General features: G+C 37.8%; 1 protein-coding gene across 4 annotated transcripts in view; it reads left to right on the forward strand.

Moving 5' to 3' along the window:
* RIMS1 (regulating synaptic membrane exocytosis 1) overlaps positions 1–27,480 on the forward strand; it is a gene marked incomplete at both ends in the record, with an annotated part of 301,933 nt that overhangs the window by 126,864 nt on the left and 147,589 nt on the right. For all 4 annotated transcript variants that reach the window (XM_084203372.1, XM_084203370.1, XM_084203371.1 and 1 more), the window contains 2 exons: positions 17,971–18,311; positions 20,503–21,374. In XM_084203372.1, coding sequence (XP_084059498.1) covers positions 17,971–18,311; positions 20,503–21,374 — 1,213 coding nt within the window. The remainder of the gene's footprint in view (positions 1–17,970; positions 18,312–20,502; positions 21,375–27,480) is intronic.

Raw genomic sequence — 27,480 nt, forward strand, 5'->3', positions numbered from 1 at the left:
CCATGTAATGTCCTAGATAAAAGATACTTCCATCTATTCTATGTTTTTATATGTTTTGCATTCTGGAGCATTTTGTAATTTTACTTAAGGGATGGATACTTCTGTCTATATATATCCAGTGCTGCAATTAGAGAGGATGTAGGATAGCTTGTAATACATATACCTGAGGTACATAGTTTATTAAGCATAATTGAAGATAGAGGTGTATATTTCAAGCAAGGAAATCTATAGACAAAATTTCTGTAATATTTGGTGTGTTTCTCCAAATTCCTTTAATATAAGGACCCATCTGCAAGTCAGCCTTCCTACGGAGATAAATTGAATCTCACTCCAAAACTATGATTATAAAATGATGAAAAGTATCTGTTACCAGTTGTTTAATGACTGGTCAGAGATTAAATGAAAATCTGGACAAAATGTAATCTGAATTTCTTTAAAGACCAGATAAAACCCAATAATTTTTTTAAATCCAGATTGAGGTTTCCAAAATGCTGTGTGTTATTTAGGCTGAAGTTTAATCATGTACTGTGCAGTTTCAGTATTCTGGCTAAAACACCTGTTAAATAATTTGCATGCAACAGGTTTATGGAATTTTTGGAGTTAAATGTTATTTCTCAATAGTCTTATTATATTTGTTATTAACTTGCTCATAAAAAACAGACTCCCATAGCAAAACACTTTGTAGTGGTGTGTTTTGGGACAGTTATTTCGGATATTGCATTCTAAAAAGTTGAGTATTACTGAGAAGTGCAGATTAAACACAGAGATGAGCAGATGTTGCTGGGACTGTCTGTAAATAGATGAGCATGGGAATGATGGTTGTGTTGTCATGACTGGAGGAAATTTTTGTATGTTGCTTGGATTTTAGTAATGGTAGTGTAACTTTTTCTCTGCAACATGTGGTAAGTGATCAAAGCTCATACCTGTGGGTGCATCAGCAAAGTTCATCTTTCGTCTTTTTCTTCTCTGACCAAATATCTTCCACAGACAGAGAGAGGGCAGTTGAAAGTTCATCAGCGAACTGCTCTTAGGACCTTTGTCAGCCCGACAGCTTTACCCCGCAGGATTATTTGGATCAGTCTTTTCAGCTGTAAAGAAGCCTCCTTTTCTAGACTATTTCAGGGACTCATCTTACTGCCTTTGTGGATGGGTCAAGAGACCACAGAGGCAGCTTTAATGCAGCAGAAAAAGCAATGTGGGAATTAAACTGAGGAAGATTTAATCTACTTTATGTTTTTATTTGGGGTTTTTTTGCCCCTTAAGCTTTCAGCATAGACATAAACATACTCTTGTGGATATCCTGTGTTGCAGGTTATACCCCTTCACTCCATACCCCTGATGATTTCCTCATCAACCAGTGATTGTTTAGTAGACCTTATTGCTGATGTTAGAGGAGCTTACCTCTTGGTCTTTTGTGTAGACTGGTGAAGTGTCCAAAGAAGATTAAGTCAATGCATTTTCCTGCCAGACCAAATAGGAACCAGTTCCAGATGTGTACCCCTCATATTATGAGAACCCAGCTCATTATGTGTGAGCTGAGTTTATGCTTTTGTAATACCCATGGGGGAGATCAGTGTGCCCCAGAGTGCTTCAGCTTGTTCTGAACTAGACTGAATCAGCTCTGCATCTTTCTCCACTGTGGCTCCTGTTTAGCCAGATAGAGCCCCAAGTCATCAAGTGTCCTATAAGGTACTGCAGAGTTTTACTGTAGCTCCCAGCAGCTGCCCCAGTCCGGGTGGCTCTCAGGTAATGCCCACGTTGTACCTTACAGCTCCACGCTCATATTTGGGAAATGTTAGGGCATTGAAGGTAGGAATGAAGGCCAGTGTGGAGGCAGTTGAATCCTACAACAGATTTTCATCAGTTACAGTAGGAAGTCGTACAGCAGCAATGGTCTGTAGGCACATTTGGAAACCTATATTTAGTCTTGCTTCTAATGAAACTCTACATGCTCAGTCTGAATCTTCTGTGCAAACCTACATGTTCTCTCCTCTACAGGCAACCTGACAATTCATGCACCAGCTGTTTTTTTTTTAACCTTTTGTCTCCTAGATGAATCTACCTCCTTAAGAGAGGGTATATGGTCTTATGCAGTCTGTGATATGTGGAAAGTTGTGAATATATTCCACTGGAGAGAGCTCAATTTGGCTTTTTTCCCCTAGATTACAGACAGTCACTGACAAGCAAATGTTGTATATTACTGAAAATTGTACTAAACCACACTTAAATTTTTAGTATTTTATTTAGGATATGCTTATTTGTATTGGTAAAATATTTTCCATCATTTGAATATAATTCATAGGCCTATGAAGACCAAAACCTTTTTTTTTTAAACTTTCTGACTATGCAATGAGACAGTCATAAACTCTTGTTGAAAATTTGCTATGCACAGTTTTCAGTTAAAGAGAATGGTAGAGTTCAGCTGAGTACTCAGCTTCAGAAAGATCAAGTCAGCTAAGGGAATAAAAAGCCTTAATCAAGGATAGAATGTTTTTAGCCTTCTTGAGGGTAAGATGGTGATTGGAGAAAAACCAAGTTGGTCTAGTTGTCTTAGGAGAAATGACTTTTTGTAAAAAGAAGATGACAGGCAGTCATGTAGGCAATTATGACTAATTGGATACAAAAGGCAGGTGGAGTTAGTCACGCAGCCAAGTCAAGGAGTGAGCCCAGTGCTTCAAGCTGTACAAGTTTCAGGCAGGTTTGGCAGGCAGTCTTATGCTAACCTATTGTGTGTTTCTCAGAAACTGTGCTCCTGTTGTAATGCTAGAGAGAGATGCACACCTTCAAAAGTTACTGCAGCAAAAGCTTTATGGAGTGTCAACATCTGTTGCACACTGCTAGGTTCAGTTCTCTCCAGACCATGTGCCTAAATTTCCAAGTTATCCGTTGAAAAGATAGTTGAAAGCTTGACAAATCTGCTCCTCTATTTGCAAGGCCCACTGATAAATAGAAATTAATGCTTCAGTGACTGTAATTGCATAGAAAATAACTTGAATTTTAAGTCTCTTGATGAGGAAGTTCATGACTAAGTTAAATTTGATTAAGAATGCCGTTAAATCTGTCTGGGCTGCTGCTGAAATGCATCCAGATGATTTTTTTTCTCCCTTTGAAAACTGTGGGGATAAACTTAAGATTCCAAGGACTGTAGATGAGCTTTCAGTCATTTGTAAAAAACTTACTATGCAGTTTGTTTCACAAATACAAGATTTACACATTTCTTCATTTCTAAGTCCTTTTAGAGAGGCTTCTGTGGTGGATTGCCCTTGTCTGGCTACTGGAGGCTCCAGCAGGACAAGGGGGAAAATAAGATGGAAAATCTCATGGGCTGACATAAAAACAGAGAGTTGGTTCACCAACTACCACCATGGGTAAAACAGACTCAGCTTGGGGATGCTTAATTTAATTTACTGCCAGCTAAAATAGATTTGGATTGTGAGAAGCAAAGACAAAACCTAAAATACCCCTCTGCTTCTCCTTTCTTCTACTTTACTACTCCACTTCCTACTCCTCTGCCTTGTCCAGCCACGTGGCACAGGGCATCTCACATGGGTGGGACCAGTCCATAATAGTTCTCCTCTGTTGCTCCCTCCTGCTCCAGCTTGGAGTCCTCTGTGGGCCACAGTCTTTCAGGAAAAATACCTGCTCCCATGTGGTTTCTGCAGGGGCTGCAGCTTCTGTCAGGAAAACCTTCCCCAGCATGGTCTTGTCTGCAGGATGCAGGGGAATCCCTGCTCAGGGGACTGCAGCACTTCCCCTCCTCAACACCTTCCTCTCCTCTTCCTGCCTTCCCCTTGGGGCTGGCAAGGCCCATTTCTTTTTGTAGCTCTGCATATCATGGGATCAGCTTGCCATGTTCTACCTAGTCACTTCCTCTTCTTTGGCCTTAGGTACCTGTAGTTACTGCTGTCTTCTGTGAACTGGCTGGGTTCAGTCCTTGGATTTGATGCAGGAAACAATAGCTTGTTTTCAGGGCAAATGATGCAGATTTTTAAAACATTACTTTGGAAGACTTCCCTTTTTTCTTAATTTTCTATCCTTTGTGCAATCAGTGGCTCATAGGTTGCAATTATCCGTATTTACTTGCTTTCATTTCTCATTTTTTTCCTCAACTTCTGTTAATTTTTCTAATTACAATTAAATTTTGAAACCATATCATGGCAATTTTGAGGCAGCGCTACAGGCTTTATTTCCATTATAATGTTATTTACAATTAAATATTCAGTAGATAATAATGCTGCACTTAGCATTCCACTGTTACATTATACATTGTGTAATAAATTAGAATCATACAAAAGCAGCTTTGTATGCACCATGTGGATGAAAACGAGTTTAATGATGATCACAGAGCTAACTGTAAACTCACATCAACATGAAATGGCTGTCTTTCTATTTTAGCCCCAGAAAGATCACATTTGGGCTTTAACTATTCTAACATTTGCTTTTAAAAGCCACTCTTCTGGAAGTGCTAAATTATGGCTAGAAGAGCTTTCTGATGTACAGCATCTTCAATTACTTGTAAGTTGGCTCTGTTCTCAGAACTCCTCTGACACAGGGTGCTCTGTGCCCTTTCAGTTGGTTAAGGCCTTGGCTTTGTTTGGTAGGAATCTGCATTTTAGTGTTTTCTTAGATGATCATTGCCAACTAAAATCTCCATTTTTTGCCATATCTATGTTATAAATGTAGCTACCACAACGTTTCTTGGCTAAGAGCATCACCTTTCCCTCCTTGCTTCTATTTTGGTTTTATTTTCTGTCCTTTTAAGTATATAACCTCTCCAGGAATTACTATTTCTTAGCAGTTTATCTTACTGAATATCTGAAAGATATGTACTTTCTCAATCTTTTTTTCCTTCTTATTTCTGATAGCTTTCTGGATGGCTGACTTTAGCTGCCCAGTAATTTCCTTTTTCAATTTAAATGTCACATATTATTGTATTAAATTAGTGAAAAGAACTTAGATTCCTGCACTTCAAACAGCAAGGGAAGAGAGCATTGTTCAAGATTAATGTAGTATACAGAGATTCATAGGCTTCTTTGTAATAAACATTTTGGGATGGCTAAGTTTAGCAAATACCATAAATGTTTCAAAAAGAAAAGCTCCTTGTGCTTGCACAGCAAGTGACATGGCATAGTCTCAGCAACCCTTTCAAACAAAATGCTTGAATCTAATCATATAGTAGAGAGGAAAAGAAATAAAGATATCTAGATTTAGAAATTGAAGAGTCACTTCTGCTTTGGTTTAATTTGGAGGACAGCCACTAAAATCATACAGAGGACTTGGTACTATAGTATGACTTAGACAGAGCATGACATTCAGTGCAGATCTTGAACTTTTCAGTTCTCTGAGAGTCTACAAGCAGCAAGTTCTTCTTATAAGGGTAGCAAATCTCTTGTGCTCAGTCTTCTAGTGGTTGAATGTTAAACTTCAGAACAGGTTGTTTCTTTAAAATAAGCAGGGAGGAAAAAAGTGAAGGATTTGCAAATAAAAGACTGCAGTGCCACATGATTATTGCAAAAGCTGCTGGAGGTGCTTTGTTTGCATTTAGAGCTTTAGTGTCTCACAACCAATCTGCTGCTGTTTTCTGCTGTGCACTGAGAGTCCTGTGAGATGCTTTGTCACAGTGCACATGTGTGTAGGCTTGGGAATGTCTTATGCTAGTTATGCCTGAAGAGATGTAAGGCTCACCTAAAAGCATTTCTCTTAAAAGAGAAAGACAACCCTGAATCCCCAAATGCCTTCTTTCTTTTCTGAAGAAAAAAAACTAAACCCAAAGAAAAAATCCTTAAACCAAGAAAAGGAAGTAGAGTTTCCTCTGAAGTATATTTTATTTGTCCGTGTGACATCTCTGTTCCAAATGCAGTAACTTGTGCTCTGTGACAACAAAGCAGTCCAATTTAGTTGCTTTTCCAGCACACTAGTTTCTTCATAATCTCTGATATTTGTCTTACTTTCTCCCTAATGTCCATCTCTCAATTTTTTTCCTCAACCTGTTGCCTGTCTCTCTTTTCTTGTCACCCTACTTTGAACCTTTTTATCTTTTCATCCATGTGCTCTTGGACATTTGTTCTTCTTGGCCACCTCATCTCACAAAATCTTCCCTTCTTCCCTGTATTCTTTTGTCTAAAGAACTGAAGTGGTTAAGGGAAAGTTATTAAAGACAACAGGGCCAGAAGAGCCTGACCTCCGGTGAACCAGTCGTATTTAAGCTGGGATAAACTGCTGGTTTTAGTATAATCACCTAAAACTTACAGAGACAACCAGAATAAACCCAACCTTATAAATATGTAGTCTACTGACCTGATTCCAGTGTAAAGTTAAAATTAATTATAAACTAGAGAGAAATATAAAGGAATTATTAAGCTCAGATTCTAGAAAGAGTAGATACTACTGAAATAATATATTCTTGAAAACCTCTCCCTGTGGATGGGGGTGGAATTGTCTGATTTGTCTATTATGTCTGTTTTGGATTTAAATAACTGAAGTTGATTTGTTTGGCTGAGATCATTCTGCTGGCAGTGTTACATAATCTGAATTAAAAAAGCTCAAAGATGGAGTCACAAGAACATGCAAGGTTCAAATCAAAACTGAGGAACAGTAACTGAGCATAGAATGCTTATCACACGTCTTGGTGAAAATGATCTTTGCAGTTCACAAAGTGGGCAAAATCTCTAAACCCAGCAGAAGGCTGATGTGTCTGGAAGTTGTTTTTTGATATACAATGTGATCAGAGGTACTCCTGCTTCCTGCAAACTCCATGTTTATGTTTAGTGCTCAGCTACATCGATATGGCTGAATATCGAGCAAATATCAGTATGCAGGAGAGGTGATCCAAGTCCAGGCAACAGTAGATGGACCTCACCAGCTCTGGAAGCTGTTGCTATGGCAAAGCTGCCTTCTACCAAGCAGGGAATAAGAAAGTTCTCTTAGTTACTGACATGGTTCTCTTTCTTTTATATAAGGGATCTAGCTGGCCATTAAATTTAACTCCTGACACACACAGAAACCTGCAGCACACAAATCCCTTATCTGATGAAAAAGGTTGCTTGCTTCTGTTGAACAGGCATGTCAGCACAAGTCCAGTTCGTGGTCCCTGTATTTGTACCACCATGGACTAGACATCCCTCTATTTCAGATAATAAAGGGGCAAAATATCCTTAACTGTTGCCTCTTCCCCAAATAGCCTGAAGTTGTCACTGCACTATATGCCTTTTATTTGTTTAGGAATTACAAAGCCTGATTAGATATCTGAGAATATGCAGGTAAGTGCAGAAGATCAGAATTGTTCTCATCTAGCAAAGTTCTGATCTCAAATTTTAACTTGTTTTTGTAACAGTAGCTTCATCAGATAACGAAATGTCATTACTGTTTGATTTTTCTGAGTGTATTGTTCTGCACTGCTTTACATCATCTTACCCTATTGAAACGTCCCTCTTTCCCTGTGTGGCCTGCCAGTAGTATTGCAAATTCAGAACAGTAAACCTCTGGTATTAATACTGGGTATAGTCTGTAAATTTGCTGTCAACGATGTGCTATTTAGATCAGTTAAAAAATTGCAATATTCTTACACTGGCACAAAATTCCTGGTGCATTTTCCTTCCCCATGTTCCTTTTTCTTATCTTTTGAATCTTCCATATTCAGACCTACAGTTGTTTAACCCTTTTGCAGTCTCCCAGTCTTTGCTTTCCTAAAAAGCTACACTTTTCCTTACCAAAAACATTGTTTTCCCCAGTTGGTTTTTTTTTTTTAATAAATCTGAAATATCCACTCAAATTCATTGTAGAACACTGATATTCTCTCTTCCCCTTCCTCAAATCTTCCATCCCAGATTTACTGAGGTTCCTCTGTGCTCGAGCTTGGTAGCACAGATAGCACAGACTTAATCAACTTAGCCTCAGACTCTGCACCTGGAGCGAGAGGTGGGAGAATTTAAAGAAAGGACCATGGACATCTCAGAAGGTAGGATCAACAAAGATGAAATTTAAAAAAAACAAAACAACAAAAAGCCAAAAAACCCCACTGTGTCATCCTTTTGGTAAGGGAGTAACTGCAAATCAGATATTGAGCAAACTCACAATATGTTGTATTTCCTCAGGATACTCTGGTAGCTTTTTTGTCTGGGGAGATCAGGTTGCTGCTCCATGTAAGGTAGAATATTGTGGAAATAAAGTGTGTGTTTGTTTTAAAGATATAAGCAGTTGCGGTGATGATATCAGTGGGAAGAATCTGCTTTCTGTAATTATAGGGATTATAAGGATTATAAGCATATAATTATGCTTTACATAGGATAAGGATATAAGCATTTACATTCATAACAAAAAGTCAGGCTTAAGTATTTCTAATTATGTGAAAAAAACTACAAATTTAAGGATAGATGGTGAAACCTGAATATATATAACATGTATAGGGCATAATCCTATTTGGTGCTTTGTCAAAATCTTACTGGGTAGTCGTAATTGTACCGAATACTAAAGGTACCATATGATGCTCAACATGAAAAGTTCTGTCCAGCTAAATTTACATCATGGTGCTTTTTTTTTTTTCTTGAAATGAAATATTTCACAAATATTAATTTGTGAGTTTTGCTCTTTCACTGAGAATTTATTTTCTTTTAGCGCAAGCTTTCTTTTGTTTTCTTAAGAAAAGTACAAACATGCAGGATCAATCTGGTGGAGGTTTATAATGATTTTGTTTAAGCTTCCATTTCCAGCTTTACCCAGATTCTGTTTAGCACTATGTAGTGTGTGATGTAAAAAAAGTATTTGTAACAGATCAGAAACCATTTCACATCTTGGTGCTCAGCCTCAGGAGGACTGTCCCAGACAGTGGTGGTGAGCCAGGGCTGTGTGTGGAGCTGCCCAGGCACAGGAGGAAGCATATGCTTGGTGCCACTCTCCTCCCACTGTACCGCTCACAAATTAGATGCCTAATTTCACAATCTGGTTGCAAGGCTCTGACAGACTTATTCTAGGCTTTGTGTGGACTTGGGAGTGTGGGAGCTCTAAGAAAACTCAGCAGCCAGGACTTCTCAGCATAGGAGTTGTTGGGGCACAGAGGAAAATTCTGTCTCAGCAGAGTTCACGTTCATAAATCGTGATTCTCTGAAAGTGGAAAGATGATCAATCCAAGTGGTCAGAGAAGATTTCTGTCAAGCTGCATGGCAGAGATCTCTGCAATGAGATGTTCCTGCAATATGTCAAAAGCATGCTTTTTTTCTTCTCCTAAACATTTTGCTCTTCCAAAGAGGATTTTGGGCATTTGTTATAACTGACAGATCCAAATATGCTGCACATGCTGCCTTATGTTCCTTTTGCAGCTTGTTACATCATCCATAAAAATCTTTGTCTTAACATGATTGTCACTCTGCTGTATTTTCAGCCCATTCCCACTAGGAGTATGCCTTAACTGCCAGCCTTCTATCCCTATTTACAGCCAGTAATAATCCTCCTCTTCCTCACAGCCTCTGAGTTTTTGCATCACATCTTCCTAGTGCTCTGTTAGTCTCTGCTCCACTGTCTCTTCCTGTGGGTCCAAGCAATGTCTGTAAGCATTGCTCGTTTCCTGTGTTCATTTTTCTTTCCCCCCAGTTGCCTCTGCAGACAGAGGTGCCCAGAACAGATCTCCTGGTGACCCCATGCTCCTGGTGGCAGTCAAGGCCAGTATGTTCTTCTGATTTACTCAGCAGTGATAGGCATTGAACGGGTTGGGAACCTCAAATACATGTTTTAGGTAGACGACCTCTCAAACCTAGAGGGAATGCCATTAGCTGCTCACACCTTACTTCAACACAGGATTAAGAGACCTAATCTCTGAAATCTCTGGAGATGTAAATATGTATATATATATATATATATATATATATATATATATATATACACATACACAGAGTCACATATATGCTATAAATATAAGACAGCTTATTATATCATATTGGAAGTCAGCACTCAGTCGCTCCACCAGCTTTTGGTAGAAGTAATCTTAACCTCTTGGACAGCTGAAGAAGTAGCTCTGTTCATAGCTATGTTCATTTATCATGGTGTACACTCTGGGAAGAAAATGGGTCAAATGCTGTGGGCTTTTCAAAGTCCCTCATGTGAGCTCAGAGCCTCTGCACTCAGATCTTCAGGTTATATGTATGGTTTGCTTCAGGGCAGACACCTGTGTAGGATAGTGAGACAAGAAAGAGGCAGGCCTTCTAGCAGTAAAGTATGTAACATAGCTGAAGAACAATAAGGCTCTTATCAGTCCTTTATTCTTTAGAGTTTCACAGAGTTTTTGATGTTTGAAGGCGCCTCTGGAGATCATAGTGTCCAAATACTTGCCTAGAGCAGGTCCAAGTAGATCAGGTTGCCAGGACTGTGTTCTTTTGGGTTTTGATCTTTTCAAAGGATGTAGAATCCATAATGCTATTTTTAATATTTTTTGGTGTATGCCTAAGAAAAAAAAATCAAAATTTATTTAATGTGTATCAATTCCCCTATGACCTGTGACCTGCACCAGTTGAGCTACTTACTTTTCTTTCCATGAGCTTTTTATAAATAATTATATGTATATATAAAAAAGATATATTATATAAAAGAAGAGTATAAAAAGATAAGTAATGTTGCTGTAATGAAAGCTCCCACAGAAATGATAAATATACCCATCCATGATTAATGACAGTCTGGTTCTGAGCATTTCTATATTTTTACTGCAGTTTGTAAATGTAGAAGTGGTTAAACAGAGTTGTCTCTGTTTTATGAATAACAACTAAAACTTTATGTCAGTCCTGACTGTAAAGCTGTTTCATGCCATTTACCTTATTTTGTCAGATTTCTGTAATGTAAAAAAAAAATATTTGTGTTCTATGTGTATCTGTAACTATGGGAACCAGGAAGTGATTAAGAGGAGTAGAGCTTCTGTGGCTCATCAAGGCAGCCAAATGTTCAAATAGATATACAAAACTTTTTAGGGTTTTTTTGGAGAAGGTTAGAAGAATACACAAAAATTATCTGTGCAATAATAATTTCTAGGCTAACTTAATGGTCTGTGAAAAATGGAGATTGATGTTACAGAAAATGTGACTAGCAATTCATGGCTACTATGTTATCAGAAGAAACTGAAGGAAATTCAGGAAAGAGAAATAAAGTTGAAAAAGAATCAAAGCTATGAAGAAAGAGACCAAAGCTATAGTCTTGCTTTAGAAGATCACAGCTGTAACTATGACAATGCAGTTTTCGTGGTATTTTTTTAGTACTAATTTCTTTGTGTAGCAGATTTAGAAAAGAACTTGCAGAGAAGAATATTTAAATTACTGTATGCAAATGTGCTGGTGTGAATTTTTAGACACAACTACTGCCTTCACCACTAGTGATTTTGATTTCTTCCTTGAGCTCCAAAGATATTCTCAGAGAAGTACATTGCAATAGTGTCTGGAACATGGCAGTGTGCTGTTTTAGAGCTGATATTTCATATTGTTACTTTATAGTTGCCTAAGTGTCTGAGTCCCAACACTCAGTTTGCTGCAGGATTATTCTAGATAATGTTCGATTTCTGGGAAAGTTGTCGGCAGCTTTCTGAAAGATTGGCAGCAGTAGCTGAGAGATTTTGGCAGAAGGGCATGTGAAGAAAGTCAGGTGTTTTTTCTTTTCTTTTTTTAATCTTAAAATGACTAGTAACATTGTTGCTAACAGCAGTGGCAACAAAACTAGGATGAAATGTCCTTTTGATGTTAACTCCTTGCATCACTGCTCCACTGCATCTTTTCCCCCTCCTATAGGCAGTTTTTAGCTGTGGCTTTAGGAACCTAAGCCAGGAACATGGTTAGGATCAGTACATGAACTGTGTGCTCAGTTGCCTAAAAGCAGGCATCTGATGCCATTGTTTATGCCCTACCTACATAAGACACATCCATGTGGCTGGCACGTGGGACCTGACTCCTGTAGCAGCGAGCTGGGATGTGCTGACTCACTGCTACAGGCACTAGGCTCTCATTAGACACAGGATTTTATTTTATTTCACTGTTTCTACATGAAAGTGAGTGGACTCTGTTTGGCTGGAGGCCTAAATACCTGACATGCCTATGGTAATTTCACTGGAGACAGAAACAATTTAGGCATCTTACTTGAATCCTTATTTGTACACATAGAACCTCATTTGAAAATGTGACATCTCAATTAACTGAAAGGCAAGCAGGAAAAGAGTAGGAGGTGCAGTCTCTTGTGCAAATGGAAAATTCTGGTAAGGCAGACTTCTAAACATCCTGGAATCTCTCAGTCAAGCTTGTAAATGGCACCACAGGCTTTAAGGCAGCAGGTAGTTCTGAGAGCAGCCTCATTTCCTATGAACATGTCTCATGGTTGAATTGCCATGTCGATTCTGTGACGCCAAAAGAGATTGCACGAATGAAATATCTATAGGAATTTTATAGAGCTGCATGTTTTATGTAACTTTAAGAATATAATGACCTGAAAACTTCCATGCCTGTGCAATTTTTATTGTATTTGTCCAGTGGGGTAGCCCATTATTGTAGGGTGTGGGCAGAAAATAGGGAAGAGCCCAATCAGCTGTCTGCAAAATCTTCCTTTTCTTGCCAAACTGGAATAAAAATATCTAGCTGAAAACCTAAGTTCTGAAGAAAATCTGCTTCCATAGGAATGGAAGAACAGAGTACTAAACTAAAATGGCTTACTGTCACTGTCCTGAACTGACTGAGCCCTGTATGTCTGATGATCATCAGCATGTGCAAAGTGGTCCTCTCCCTGACTGGAGAGGTGGGCAGAGAATTGCATAGTCCTGTTGAACCCTTCAGTCCAGAGGAGAGGCTTTAGGAAAATCAGAACCTCCACTCCTCAGTTACTTCTTTACTAATAAATTCAATGTAATCTGGGACCGTTCCTAAGTTTTAGAGTATCAGAGTGAGTAAAGTGACACAAGGCTACTTGACACTAAAGGTCTTCTGCCTGTAGCATTTTCGTATCAACTTTTCCTGGGAGGTGGGGAATTGGAGTGTTCTGTGGTGCATCTCCAGGAAGCACCTTGTTTGGAGTCACCTTGCTTTGATAGAGCAGAGATCCTAGCACAGATACTGATTGTTTTGTGTCATTTGGCTTCAGTGCTCAAAAATGTTTCTGTGCAAGTCTAGTGTGCCAGTATTGGTGACATTTCAAGATGTGATTTAATGGGAGATGCTGAGACAGTGCTGTAGGTAAAACATACCCATTGTCCCCATTTGCCTCTGTTTCTGGTCACATGATTTCACTACTCATCATTCCCTCCATGAAAAAAATAGATGTGACAGAGAATGAAACCAGTTTTAGGAGATACAGATAAGTTTCTGCAATGTTTTTAAGTAGAAGTGGCTCCTTGGAGAACCTGACTGTCAAGGAACAGTAAACAAGTGAGTATGTGGCAAAGGGAACCTTCCTGTGAGCAAGTAAGGGAGAGAACAAACCCAGATAGTAACAGAGGAGGGAGTTGGGGAGAAGACCTTCCCTTTTGCTGAGCAGGAGCTATTGGATGCACCCAGCTGTCTGTACATTTTGAAAAATATATTTATTGTAAGCTTGGACTCACGAGCACACATTCATTAGAAAGGCAGAGTTGTTTGTTTATTAAGATTTTGGACTAATGTAAGTATTCAAGCAGATTTTCTGCTTTATTTATTTATATTTTAATGGAGTGAAGTGATCACAACATTTTTGCTAGGATTTTATTACAGAAATAATTTTGATATAGCAGAAGAGATAAATGCAATGCTGTATAATAATTTCATGGCTTGCTGCATGTTTTTATGTTATCTCAGAAACATTAAGTGATGCATAATCTAACCTAATTTTGTGAATGAAGATTTTGTGGGAGGTAATTGTTATCGTTTCTTCTCTTTGACTTTCAAGAGATGACTTGTAGGGTGGCGGCAGAGCTCTGCTGAAGTTAATGGTGCCTCAGGCAGTGAAGAGGGTCTGCCTAATTAGATCTGTCTGAAATAACTAGTGTCTTCCAAAGGTGCATAGAAGGAATGTAAATTAAAGCAACAACCTGAAAAAATGTTGTGTGTCCACCCTTCAGAAGGGAAGTAATTAAGGTAGTGTGAGGGCTCAATAAGGAATAGCTTGTGGCCTGCTCTGTTAGCACACTTGTTACCTAATTTGCTGCATAGGGATGAAGCAGGATGCATGGGAGTCATCCTAACTGTGGGATTTCAATTTCTAAACTCAGGAAGCATAAAGGAGTGTGCTCCTTATGGACCCTCTTCAGAATCTGGGCTTGGGTGAAGGATTTGGGGAACTTGCTCTGACCTCAGTCTGAGTTTTGTCTGGCATGTCACATAAATTTGGTATAACTTTTGTGCCCCCCACAATGTGACTTTAGCCTCCCAGTGCATGTTTGGAAGTTTCCAAATCTGAATTTGAAAAAAAGCCTTTTTTCTGCATTCTATAATGCAGGTTTGAAATATTTAATAATATAGAATTGTTCCTATTTTTTTAACTGAAAATGCTTTTTCTGTGTGTATAGTTATATATATATATATATATATTACTTTCTATGGGCTCTTTCAAGTTGGAATTTCATGTTGTGTTAGTACAGGAATTCTGTTCCTCCTCATTGTGGATCACATTCAGCAGTACCTGTAAGAGTAAGTTTTGAGGAATATTTTTTCTGTGAATGAAATACTCTGTATTCCACATGAAGGCAAGCATGGGATCCTTCTAGCATGTTTTCACGCAGCCTGTCAAGTTTCCACATGAATCTGTGTGGGAACTGTTGACCCACATGTGCTGAGTCGTGTGTGTGCCACTGGTCTTTTTTGTTATGTAGCAGTAAAGCCCAGAACCCTTTGCTATGCTGTGAAAATGCACCTTTTTCCAGAGCCATGCCTATGAGCCCTTTGAATGAAGAGCCCCCTTTGCTGGTTCTCTTTAATAGCTTCACGTGTGAAATTGCATCGACGTGTGCAAGGATGCAATAAACCAGAAACAAACCCAGAAACAAAAACCAGACTCTGGATGTCTTGAATGACTTATTGTAGCACTTCATCAGAGCTCACTGTCCAGAGGAGAGTAAACAGAAACTATTTTTGAAGTGACAGGCCAGAGTAAAATTCTCTTACACTCTTCATTTTACTGATGCATCGCGTGGAGGTCCAGAAGCCACATTAGAGAACTGTAATCCTTCATCAGAGCATTTGTTTGGTTGCCTAACATCTGTGGATTGTTAAGATAAGTTATTACACAGACCTGCTTTAGTTTAGATTAGTTTGGACCACATCCCAGTATATTCAATCAGGATATAATTCCTGCATGCTGCTGAATTGCTTGCTCCACATACTTCTCTAAAAATGTTTTTCAATATACAGTTTTGTCACTGAATCTCCTCTGTCACCTCAATTTTTGATTTTTTTTTTTCCTCTTCAAGAAGAGCTTTTATTATTTTTCCTTTTGGACGGAATAGATCTCAAGGCAACTGTAGCATTTTTTAATTCCTGAAGAGATTCCTGAACAGGGGTGGTAGAATAGCTTCTATGTGAGTATAATACAGATTTCCTTTGTGTGTAATCTGTGGTGATTGGTATGTATTGTGTCCAAGAGGCAGAGTTTAAAAATAGCTGTAAGAAAATGGGTTTGTATTTACTTGTCTAGTATTTCTTCCTTCAGTATTCTGTATTTTTTGGAGTCTCTTTGTGCATTAGCTATTCTTATTTGTTTGTATCTCATAATATTTTTGCATAAAATTAATTACAGTATTAATTATGCAAATTAACAGTATTTTCTTGAAGTCTATTAAATAATTTATACATATATAAAATTATTGAATACATTAAGTTGTAAAGAAAGTATGTTACTGGGCTTGCATACATACACATGTATGTAATTTAATTAGGATAATTTACTTTTACTTAAATATTCCTTATCCTTTAAACAAACTCTAGTTGATTAGTTTTTTTATTAACACTTTTTTCAACCTTTCTTGGAAGCTGATAAAATGCAAGTAATGGTATTTTTTGTTACTGGCTTTGGTTTATAGCATTGACATGGATTTTATACACAGACACATTTGCATGCACACTTTTGCTGTCTAATGAACTAACAGCTGTGGCAGGTCCTATAAAAGTATTTTTTTTTCCTTTTAGCCTAGCTGGCTTTTTTGAATACCTGTAATAATAATCTGATAGACTAAAAGTCTGTTCTGTTTAGAGCACATGGTCTAGAAACTGAATTGCTGGTTTTTGAGGTGGAATAAATTAGACATTTTGGAATCGAGGGCTTTTTTTTGTTTTTTAAAAGTCTAGAATTTCTCTTTGTCAAAGTTGCTGTTTCTATTATCCTACTGAGTGTTATTTGTTTTTATCATGATATATGTTAATGCCCCTGTTGGAATAACTGTAGCTTTTGATTAAGGTTGGGTCTTTTTTAATTAAAGTATTAGTAGATACTTTATTATCCTTCTTAAACAGAAGAAATATAACAGTCATCTTTTGATAAAGGTACAATCCTGACAGAGAGTAGAGAGTTGGATGTCTTCTTTGTGTGGTTTGGTCAAACAGTGCGGGAATGCACTTGGAAGTTCTGATGTAGTTTTCAGACCTACAAAGATAGTCTATTCTAGAATTTTAAATAAATGTGAATTATTTTAAATATGTGGGATGCCTAAAGTTTTCATTGTGCCTTGTAAGCCATGCACTACCTCCACAGGCCAGAGAGTAAAAGAGCTCAGTAACAGAACTTTGTCCTGTTTCAGTTTCTGCCATTAAGTGTTTTTTTCCTCTTCTTTTTTATTTTAAGCACTGTACAGTTTTGTGACTGTTGCATCATTCCTGTGTTTACACAAAATAATTCAAGCATGTTTTTACTTCTTTTGTCATTCTTCTTAGCCTCATTGCAATTATACCCATTCCCATATATCTTCCATATTAAATTAATAGATTTTCTTTACCATTTTCCTTAGCAATTATCAGCTTTGTTTCCTCTCATCTCTATTTTTATTTCTGACAAAAATCCTCTGTCTTCTGTATCCTTCATGCATTTTGCCTATTTTTAATTCTTTCTGAAAACTGCTTTTTTCTTTGTCTAAATTTTTTCCTAAATTTTCACATACTCCAGTCTTGATTAACCATTTATTTTTCTCTGGTGAGTTGCTCCTGTACATAAGACCGTCTCTGCAATATACAAGCTGGAAACACAAAGTCTTTCTTTAATGTGTGTGCTCCCGTGTATCTGTGTGTAAGGAATTAAACACCTCAATTAAAAAAAAAATCCTAGGCACCAAGGTCTAGGCACACAATTGTGATTTACAGGGGCACATGTTTTTTAATTTATTATTTGCAGCTATCACTCAAAGACAGAATGATGATAATTTGCAAGTAGTACAGAATATGGTATTTTTGCATTCTTTTCATTGATGTATTTAGTTTTCTGTTAGTAGGTTTCTAAAGGTTTTACTTTACACCTCTAAGTAGTTGCAGTAGGTGTAGCTAAAATCATTCACGGTACATAATGAATTTATTTGCAGGATAATGTGGAGTTATTTAATATAAGAAAATGAATTCCCAAGAAAATACCGTGTCAATTTTCTGTGACCACAGAAGTTGGGAGTTAGCTGGGCAGGACACTGTTTGCATTCTGGTGGGCTTGTCTGTCCTGCCAGCGATCCACACCAGTGGGAAAAACCCAACCCACTCCCCGCTGCATCAACACCCCCAACAAGCACGGCTCATGCGGTCGGTGTCTGTTCAGAGGAGAACTAGGGCTGGGCTGAGGGAGGATTGCCACAGGTAGGACTGATGTATATTGACAACACATTTTGGAGAAGCTCGCATAGCATGTGCCTGTAGGATGCTTGGCTCTAGCCAGTGCAGAAGCATGTTCTGGGTCCTGTCATGAGCACCAGCCTCACTAGCTCAGAGAGCCAGAGGTCGTACCTGCTCGGCGGTAGTGAGCATGCATTCCGGGCTCTGGCAGGCAGCTGCACTGACTCTTCTTGTTGTCTTCAACTAGGTTATGTGGGTATGCAATTTATGTCGAAAGCAACAAGAAATCCTAACGAAATCCGGAGCGTGGTTTTTCGGAAGTGGACCGCAGCCGTCGCCCAGCCAGGACGGAACGCTGAGTGATACGGCCACGGGCGCGAGCTCGGACGCACCGAGAGAAAAGAAAGCGAGACTTCAAGAGCGATCGAGGTCACAGACTCCCCTAAGTACTGCAGCTGCCTCATCACAGGAAATCTCTTCTCCCAGTGTGCAGCCTGATCGTAGGAAAGGAGCAGAAGTCTCGCAGCCGGCTATGGGTCCGGACCAAAAGCAAGCTTCAAGGTCTAGAAGTGAACCTCCAAAAGAGAGGTAATGCTTTCTTTCTAGATGGAACCTACAATTATAAATGCTAGTTCAGTTGGGCCTTCTGTATGTTTACTGCTGTGTAAAAACAAAGATTAAATTGATTTACTTACCAGGGAAGGATAAATTTTTGCTGGCAAAATACATTGTCTGTTTTGGTCTGTGCAACAAAAATTAGGAAAAAAATGATTTTATAGATATTCCCATATACTTAAGCGCATTTTGATGCACAATTTGAATACAGAATTGTAGGTTACTTTTAAATTTGGCTGGTATTTTAAAGTTATTAAGCAAAGAGCAAGCCTTTAGCATTCTTGAATTTTTAACACAACACTCTCCTGAAAAATCCATACCTAAGCAATAAGAAAACACTCTGTGGAATTCTTTCAGATAACCTTATGTTTTATCTCTTCATCAATGCTATTTCCAATTTTATTGTTGGAAAGAATACAGTTAAAAGACATCATTTACATGTGTGAAGTTAACATTCGTGTAGAATAGCAATAGTACCATCTTGAATGCAGACAAGTTGTTTGCAAGGATAAAGTAACCAGAAGCAAACTATTTTAAATGAGTTAAAGAAGTAATTCCTGAGCTGCATTCCATGTGATGAATGGGTTGAGGAGTAGCAAATCAGGAGAAACTAATGCAATGAAGCAGTTGCTGTTCCTTTGGCTGTTGCCTGGCAGATGGCAGAGCAGTTGAGGAGGGAGCCTGTGGCAGCAAAATAGGAGCCTGCCATAGAAGATTCTCCAGATTCTGGCCAGAATGGTTGATGATTTTTTTTCCCCCTAGCTGTTGGACCTGAAAATGGATGGTGAGCAGTGGCTAGTAGCTTACTGTGTGGGTGAGATCTGTCTGGTTTAACTGTATCAAATTCAGGTTAGCATTACATATATGTATTCTGTAAGTGATGCCCTTCCATAATTCTGTTGACTTTTGTCCCTCAACACAGGGAGGGCTCCCAGAGCAGCTGTAACTTTTAGGGCAGGAAAACACTTTTAGATTTCACTTTTGCTGCCCAAAACTGAGATGTTCGTATTAGTTATAGAAAATTAGTGTTCTTTGTTTGTCACTGAGAGTTTTGGATTAATTCCAAGCATTCTGATTAAAGACTATAGTAAGCTCAGGTCCCATTAATTGCCAAAAACTCTGGAGAAACAGGAGATGGGGGAAAAGAAAGAAAGAGAAGGGAGCTTAATGTGGATGATGTCCAACTTTGTTCTTTGTGAGGGTCTTTGATATGTAATCCAAAGGTGTGTCAGTTGGGGAAGGGAAGATTCAGTGCCACAAAACAAAGTCCTAGTGACTTAGTCCTGGTGTGCATTTTTCACAAATACACTGTATAGAAGTATTCATCCTTCTTCAAAATCAATGGATTCATATGTAAACTGCTAAATGAAAGTGCAGTTGGAATGATGAGAGAAATAAAAATATCCACCATAAGGGAATTTTATGATTATTTGGCTTGCATATTGGCTCGCAGAATATGAAAGAGAAAAAAAAATAATGAGGCTTCATTATTTATTGTTTTGTACTCATGTCTGCCTAGAAAAATAAACTTATCATCCTCTTTTATTACTGGAGAAAGGAATACCATTAATTTATCTCAAGGAATCAATTTGCTTTCCTTTACATGCTTATGAAACGGGCACTTCTTTTTAGAGTTTCAAAGATAAATTGAACTAGTTTAAGTATTCTTTCTGGATATATTATCTTTTGCATTTTTTTATAACTACATTACTTCTTTCTGTAATATTATTGTGGTAGATACTCCATTTGGTGGTATTGATATCTATGCTGTCAGGGCACTTGAAGTGAATTGTGTGGTTAGTCTGTAACTCCCATGACTGCTGCCAGAAAAATGGAGAACATACTCCAGTACTCTGTCATAATGTTGCAGTTACTACAAAGACAACTCTGGGTCTTCTGACTTACGTGGGTAAATTATCCATGTCAATATTAGTTTTTGATTTTACTCATTAATTGAACCATTCATAGTTTATGTTTTTGTTGGAAGTTGTCTGCTATTGGAAAATAAAATTAAGATGCAAGGATTAGTAGATTTAATTCATGTTAATGGATTCAGTATTTTGTGTTCTGCCATAGCTTATCCTGGTTTTGAAATTGCTTTCCTATGCAAGTATTTCTATTTTCCATTCAATTCTTCATATTACTGTACTCCTTTTCATTGTAGGAAGAAGGCAGTATTGGTTTCTGACCAGAATGGCAAAGGCGTAAAGAGTGAGCGTAAGCGTGTGCCAAAATCCTCACTTCAAAAAGAAGGACCAGCAGATGACAGGGAGCGTAAAGAGCGGCATGAAGGTAGAAGGCTGGAGAAAGGCAAGTCCCAGGATTACCCAGACTTGCCAGAGAAACTTGAGGAAGGCAAAGTGCCTGATGATGAAAAACAAAGGAAGGAAGATGAATATCATACCCGTTACAAGAGTGACCCCAATCTGGCAAGATACCCTGTAAAACCACACCCCGAGGAGCAGCAGATGCGCATGCACGCCAAAGTTTCTAAAGCACGACACGAGAGAAGACACAGTGATGTAGCTTTGCCACACACAGAAATGGAGGAAGCGGAGGTACCTGAGAATAAATTAGGAAAACGCTCACAATTACAGGGAACTCAGGACAGAAAATCTCTTGTGGAAACTCAGAGGTCGTACTCTATAGACAGAACAGGTGATGTAAGAATTTCTGTTTCTAAACAATTAACTAATCATAGCCCACCAACTCCCAGGCATAGTCCAGTTCCTATAGAACACGTAGAATACAAGAACCACGATTCCTTTATAAAACAGAGCCGCCTTGATCCTAGCTCTGCTATTCTCATGCGAAAAGCAAAGCGGGAGAAAATGGAGACCATGCTAAGGAATGATTCCCTTAGCTCTGACCAGTCGGAATCAGTGCGGCCATCCCCTCCAAAGCCTCATAGAGCAAAAAGAGGCGGAAAGAAAAGGCAGATGTCAGTTAGTAGCTCAGAGGAAGAAGGGGCATCAACACCAGAATATACTAGCTGTGAAGATGTGGAGATAGAAAGTGAAAGTGTCAGTGAAAAAGGTAAGGACTTTTCTGTATATTATGCACATGGCCATGATTTGGGGAAAAAAAAAATCTGTATTTTCCTCTCTCTTTTCCTCTTTTTAATCATACACTTTTTCCCCTTGCCTTTCTTTTTTTTGCCAACTGAGAAGTGTCTTATACCTGATTACATGTGCTTTACAATGTTTCCTTTTGCATTCTTAGATGAGGTGGTTACACGTAGCATCAGCTGATGAATTTGCTTTTCATTCTCTTCCCTCTTTCACCTGGAAGTGACACAATTCAAGGGTTCTAGTCTACTCTCTTGATGATATCTGTACTCCTTTAGTCATTACTTCATTCTTTTGTCTGTACGTAGAACAGTTTTCTGTGGATGGATTGAAATTAAAAGTGACTTCTGTAACAATCAGTGGAGACCATTATAAAGCATCATAAGATATCCAGATTTTTACTACATTTAATAAAATATCAAAAATCTGCCAGAGCTCATTGTTACTAAGGACAAGTAGATATGGGGCAAAGGGAGTGTTATGTAGAAAAAAAATTAGAATTGACAAAGTTGTTGTCTAGATGAATTTTCTCTCGAGCTAAGTAGTATGTTTAAAGTCTGTTATTTCAGTTTGTCCTCATCTGTTGGCAGTAACACTAAGTGGCAAGGAGTAACTTGTAGTACACTATGTGCTTTTAAACAAAGCCTTTTTTTCTGGCTGAAGAAGTTAAATTTAGGAACCCTGAACAGATAAAATAAGCATTGTCAGAAAAGACTGTGGCAGAATTTAGCAGCAGTGTTATAATCCTGCTTTGTCTTTAGCTGACAGTACAGTGAGCTGAAAGCTTTTTGTGTCTTTGGCTCTTAGCTCCTTAGCTTAACTATCTGTGTTTGACCCTTGAAGGTTTCTTGCTGGTATTCATACTGAAAATTCCAAAGGCTTGTCTGCATTGCCTTTTAGTTTCTGGCACTGTTTCCTGACATGTCTGTGATTCATATATGCTAACCTGTCTGTCTGTCTTTATCTGATGTTGTGGTCTCCTAGCATCACGTAAAGCTCTAGGAATACATAGCAAAGATAGCAGATTTCTCTCCTATCCCATCTGAATAACTGCTTGTTTTAACTTTCTGAGCATGAGCTTTTATATTCAAAATATGGAAACTTGCCTTTCTGCTCATTTTTAGGAGGAATGGTGATCATACTCTGAAACTTTTTTCCAGATTCCACTCAAAAATAAAAAAAAAAATCTCACTATTTGACTGAATTTTGTCGAATACTGGAATGTATCACACAGAGATTTGTAGAGTCTCCATCCTTGGACATGTTCAAAACCCAAATGGAGAAGGTCCTGAGCAATCTGCTCTGCTGACACAACTTTTGAGGAAGGATGTTTGAACAAGGGATTTACTGAGGTCCCTTCCAGTCTCAACTATTCTGTCTTTCTAAGACAACACATCTCTTTCCCTTATTTTGTGGCAGTATTTTAAGCTGACATTTGTATTTTCCCTGACTCCATCTGTTGGTAGTAGAATTGAGTAATACAGCATTTCTTTTCCATCTTTGTCTTTTGCTTTCATTATGCTTATCAGTTTGAGGTTGCTTATGAAATAGACAGAATTTCCTATAATCAGTGTAGGTTATTCTTATAAATTGAGAGGTTGTTTTTATGTAAGTCAAGTCCAGGCTGAAAGTTTCTATACTGATGTAATTACATTGATATAGTTGGTGTTATTATAGTCTTTCATAAGTAAAATCTTTCAGTAGCTGCTTGCAGGGCTCATGACACTGATCTCACCTTTTGAACAATTTCCCTGTGTACTGTTCAAACATAAAGGCTTGGATTTTTTTTTTCTTCAGTTTTATGAATTCCAGAGAATTTCAAATGTTGCTAAAGTTTTATGTTCTCAGTGACTGAATCAAGTTCTTGGTTACCTCCTAGATACATGTTCAGGGTCTCCCTTTACAGACTAGAGACCTTGGTTAGTATCATATCAGAGTGCTACCTCACTGTATTTGAATAAAAATTATTGATTAGAGTATGTTAGGGACCTGTCTGACCACTGACCTGCACATACATGATTTACATTGTTGAGCATTCCTTGGGACTTTGTATCTCATTGTCTTTCTAATTTATCTAATTAGACTTTGTGTCTATTTGTATCTCTGTGTGTGTGTGTATGGATGCATTAAGTACAGAGGTATATTAATTAATTTAATAGTTATTATATTTAGACTTTTTTTTCCTGATTTTTGATGTGATTTTTCTTTTCCATAACAAGGATTGTAAATGGAAAGCCTTGGAAGATGGGGGTGTATAGCTCATAAAAAAGAGGTAGGAAATGTGAATAGAAATGAGAAAGCAGAAGCATTTTTTTACAGTAAAGTATCTAATTATTTTTACAGTTACATTTTCATCTGTACTTGAAATACTCTGGAGTATAATAAAAATAGATGGAAAGGCAGGAAATTTTATTACCTAAGAAAATATTTTAGAAATCCCCCAGTACTCTAAAAGAATATATGCTACAGTAAATAGATTTAGTTTTAAAGAAATATATATATTTAAATAATTTTAACATGCTGCTATTATAATCCTGGCCATAATCCCATTCTTTGCAATTTAACAGCATTGTTTCAAACTGAATTTCACCAGAATTTCATCAGTTCTTTGCTTGTAACCTGGGAGAGATACTGCACAGGTTCAAAGTTATAGTGCTTTACTTTATAAGCCCAGGAGGGTCTGGAATCCATCCTCTCTTATCTAAGTGTCAGCTCAGTCAGAAACCTGGTGCCAAAGTAATATAGATGAAGCAAGAAACTTTGAATGGCTCTATTAAAAAAAACATAAGATCTTAAAAGTAATGTTTGCATTTGGTGAGGGCCAATATGAAATGATCTACAACTAAGTAATAAAGATGTACTATTTTCAGTTCTATGTTGAACAAATAAAATAGAAGTTTCTGTGAGAACATGCTTACAGGCATGTTTAAAGGCAAATGATGCCCCAGAGAAAGATCCAGTACAGGTAGAGTGGATAAGACTGTATTGAAAGTCAATAGCCAAAAATGTCATATAAAGCAGATACTGTGCAAATGTTATTTTTTAACATCTGCATTTCCTAGAAATCTCTCAGATTATTATTGCATTACCTTATCTGAGCCTAAAAGGCCTTCAAAAAAGCAGCCTAATCTAGCTAGTACATCTCCTGCTATTTACTCTAATCATTTAATATGTATTTCTTCAAAATTATTCAAAAAATTATGCACAAGCACTGGGAGATTTCAAAAAATAAATGTCTTTTGAAATACACTGGGATTTTGCTTCTTTGGTGGAGGATCCAAAGATTTGTCTCAAATTGTTTCCATGTTGGAGTAAATCTAGAGACAGAGCTCTTTACAGTGTCCAGAAAGAAAAATTGAAGAGTGTCATCTCAAATTCTTATTAAATTATCTACACCCTTTACAGGACACTACAGATTGCTGATAATCATTTTAGTTCTGTTATTACTTAATAGTGGCTTCAGAACTCCTTTTTCTGAAATCTCTAATAGTTGAACAATAGGTGGACTGCATTTCCAGTGAAGTCCTGGGAAGGTGAAAGGAATCATTGTAGAAGGCATAAATTGCATTCATAGTTCAAAGACAAACTAGAATAACATAAACCAGACTATTAAAAATCAAATCCAGACCTCACTTTAAAAGTAACAGTTTCTGTTTACTGTGATCCAGTGAAGAATGAAAATTGTATTTGGCATAAGTTTGAAGAAAAGTATTTTCTTTGAAGTTGAAAAATAAGAATTTGTGAAAAAGCGGTAGATTTGTGCCCAGATGAAGTTGTATGAAAGTTATTATATCCGTTGATGGATACAAGAGATAGTTCAGAATTTGTCATGCAAGCTTTGAAACTGGAAGATAAGATATGGTTGGAAATTGGAGCAATATGGAGGAGGTACTGCTCCAGTACTTTTATGTCAATAAATGTGCTAATGATTTTACATTTTGCATACTTATTGTTCATATTTGCCTACATGTGTATTTTATTCACACACTTTAGGCTTGAAATTGTGATTAATACTCACAAATTGGCAGTAAACTGTTGAAAACCCAAATAAAACTCACTTTGTATATTTGATAATGGATTTATTTGGGAATGAGGAGAGCATGATAGAATTGCCTTCTTTGAAAAACAAATTCCTGAAATGGCTTTCGGTTTTCTTTCAGGGAAGACATGATTTTTTCATTCATCATGCCTTTCTCACCGTACTGTGAGGAAATAGGGTGACCCAATTAAATTTATTTCATTCTTATGACATTAATTTATGGTTAGAAAATGTTATGGGCAGGGATCTTGCTGTTTTTCTTGGTTTATTCCCAGGTGGGAGTCAGGGGGTTGTGAGCAGGAGGAGAGGATGTGGAGGTTAGGAGCAGAAAGGGATGCCGTGGTTTGCTGACAAATATGTCAGAGCTGGCTCAGCTCCAGGGGGAGGGGATCTGGCCCCTTCCTCCATCCTTTTCTGGTGTTTGGAGGGTCCCTTTGGGTTGGGGGTGCTCCCAGGGAAAGGAGACAATAAATTATATCCCCTTGGCCCAAGGATTTGTTCCAAGCTCTGTAAGCATTGTTGACATGGAAGGTGCTTGGGGGCTAAGAGAGAAGCACCACACATGCAGTAGGGCAAAAGAAAACATCAGGAAAGGGCTGTGGAGAAGAGGAGGCTGGTTTGAAATGTTTTTAGTTAAACTTTTTGACTGAGATATTTTCAGTCTGGAGTGTAGGCAAGTCAAGTTGTACTGTAACATCTGCTAGCATGTTTTAACATCTGTTTGGAGAGTTGGGCATGGAGTTTTAAAATTGGAGCAGAATTTGTTTAAAAGCGTGGCCTAGATTTAACTTAGTATAAAATAAAGTCCCCTTCCTAGGAAGATTGCTGGTTTTTAAAAATTAGTTCAAATTTATCTTCTAGTCTTTGTGCAGTAATTTAGACCTACATCTGATTCAGATTTTAATGGAAATATAATTTACAATGACTATAGTTTCAGAGTTTTGCTCATTGCTAACATTATTCAATGCTATCAGTATTCAGTGCTTTTGAGAACCTGAAATTATTTACAGTGCTTGTGGAGCTGTAAATAAGTGCTTGTTGAATTAGAGTTGGGCAGTAAAAAATCTGGTTTGTGTATATGAAATTATTTAAAGTACATGCATATACAAGTGAGATGAGCTAAACATGAGTGGGGGAGAAAAGTTAAATTGTTTCCAAGATATCCTGCATTTCAGATAAATATGTAAACATATACATGAGGATGTCATGTAAGATATGTGACTGAATCTTCCTCTAAAATCCTAATACTGCCCTTTTTCTAGTTTACCCTAAGAAGGTTGTGCTGGAGGAAGTTCAGAGGAAAGAGGAAAGTATTGCCAAGGTCTATAAAACATGATAAAGCAGTAGAGGTGGGATAAATTGTGGTTGAATAGTTTAGGAAAGAAGTGGGGGTGAAAAAAGAAACAGAAAAAAGTAGCTAGAGGGAGAGAGGTTGAGTGAGTGCTCCTCTCTTCCCCTGGAAGGCTGAGTTATTGCTGGGAAGGTTGAAACTTGCTGCCAGAAACCATGTTAACCCTGAGGGTAGATAAGCAAAGTTAAGAAAAACTGTAATCAAAATTTCTTACTCAGTTGAAATGGAGGATTCCTGAAAATAAAAATAATTTTCTTCAGAGCCTGCACTGAGGTTGCTCTATGTTAGAAATACTGCTGCTCTTCCTGTGGCAGGATCTGAGCTAAGCTGGGAACATCTGGGACTAAATTCACAGTACCCTTCTCCATACCATGTTATTTTTTTGTCAGCTTGTGAGCTATTTCCAGTAAAACAGTCCATAATAATCTGATTTTGGAAAAGGAAAAAAGAAATGCACCTTTTGACTTATCAAGATGATGTCACAAACCATGAAGTCTAGATTTCTTTCATATCTATCTCAGTTGGCAAGTCCTTATGTTTCATTACTATTAATATGCCCTGTCTTCTGGGTTGCTTGATTTTTCACAAGTTCATGATTTTATTAATTGTTTGTTCTTTGTTGCTTACCTTTCTTCTGCACATCTAATTCATGAAGAAGCAACAAGTTTTTCCTGATAGTAATTT

Source organism: Fringilla coelebs (genome assembly GCF_963513975.1).
Source record: "Fringilla coelebs genome assembly, chromosome: 3".
NCBI lineage: Eukaryota > Metazoa > Chordata > Aves > Passeriformes > Fringillidae > Fringilla > Fringilla coelebs.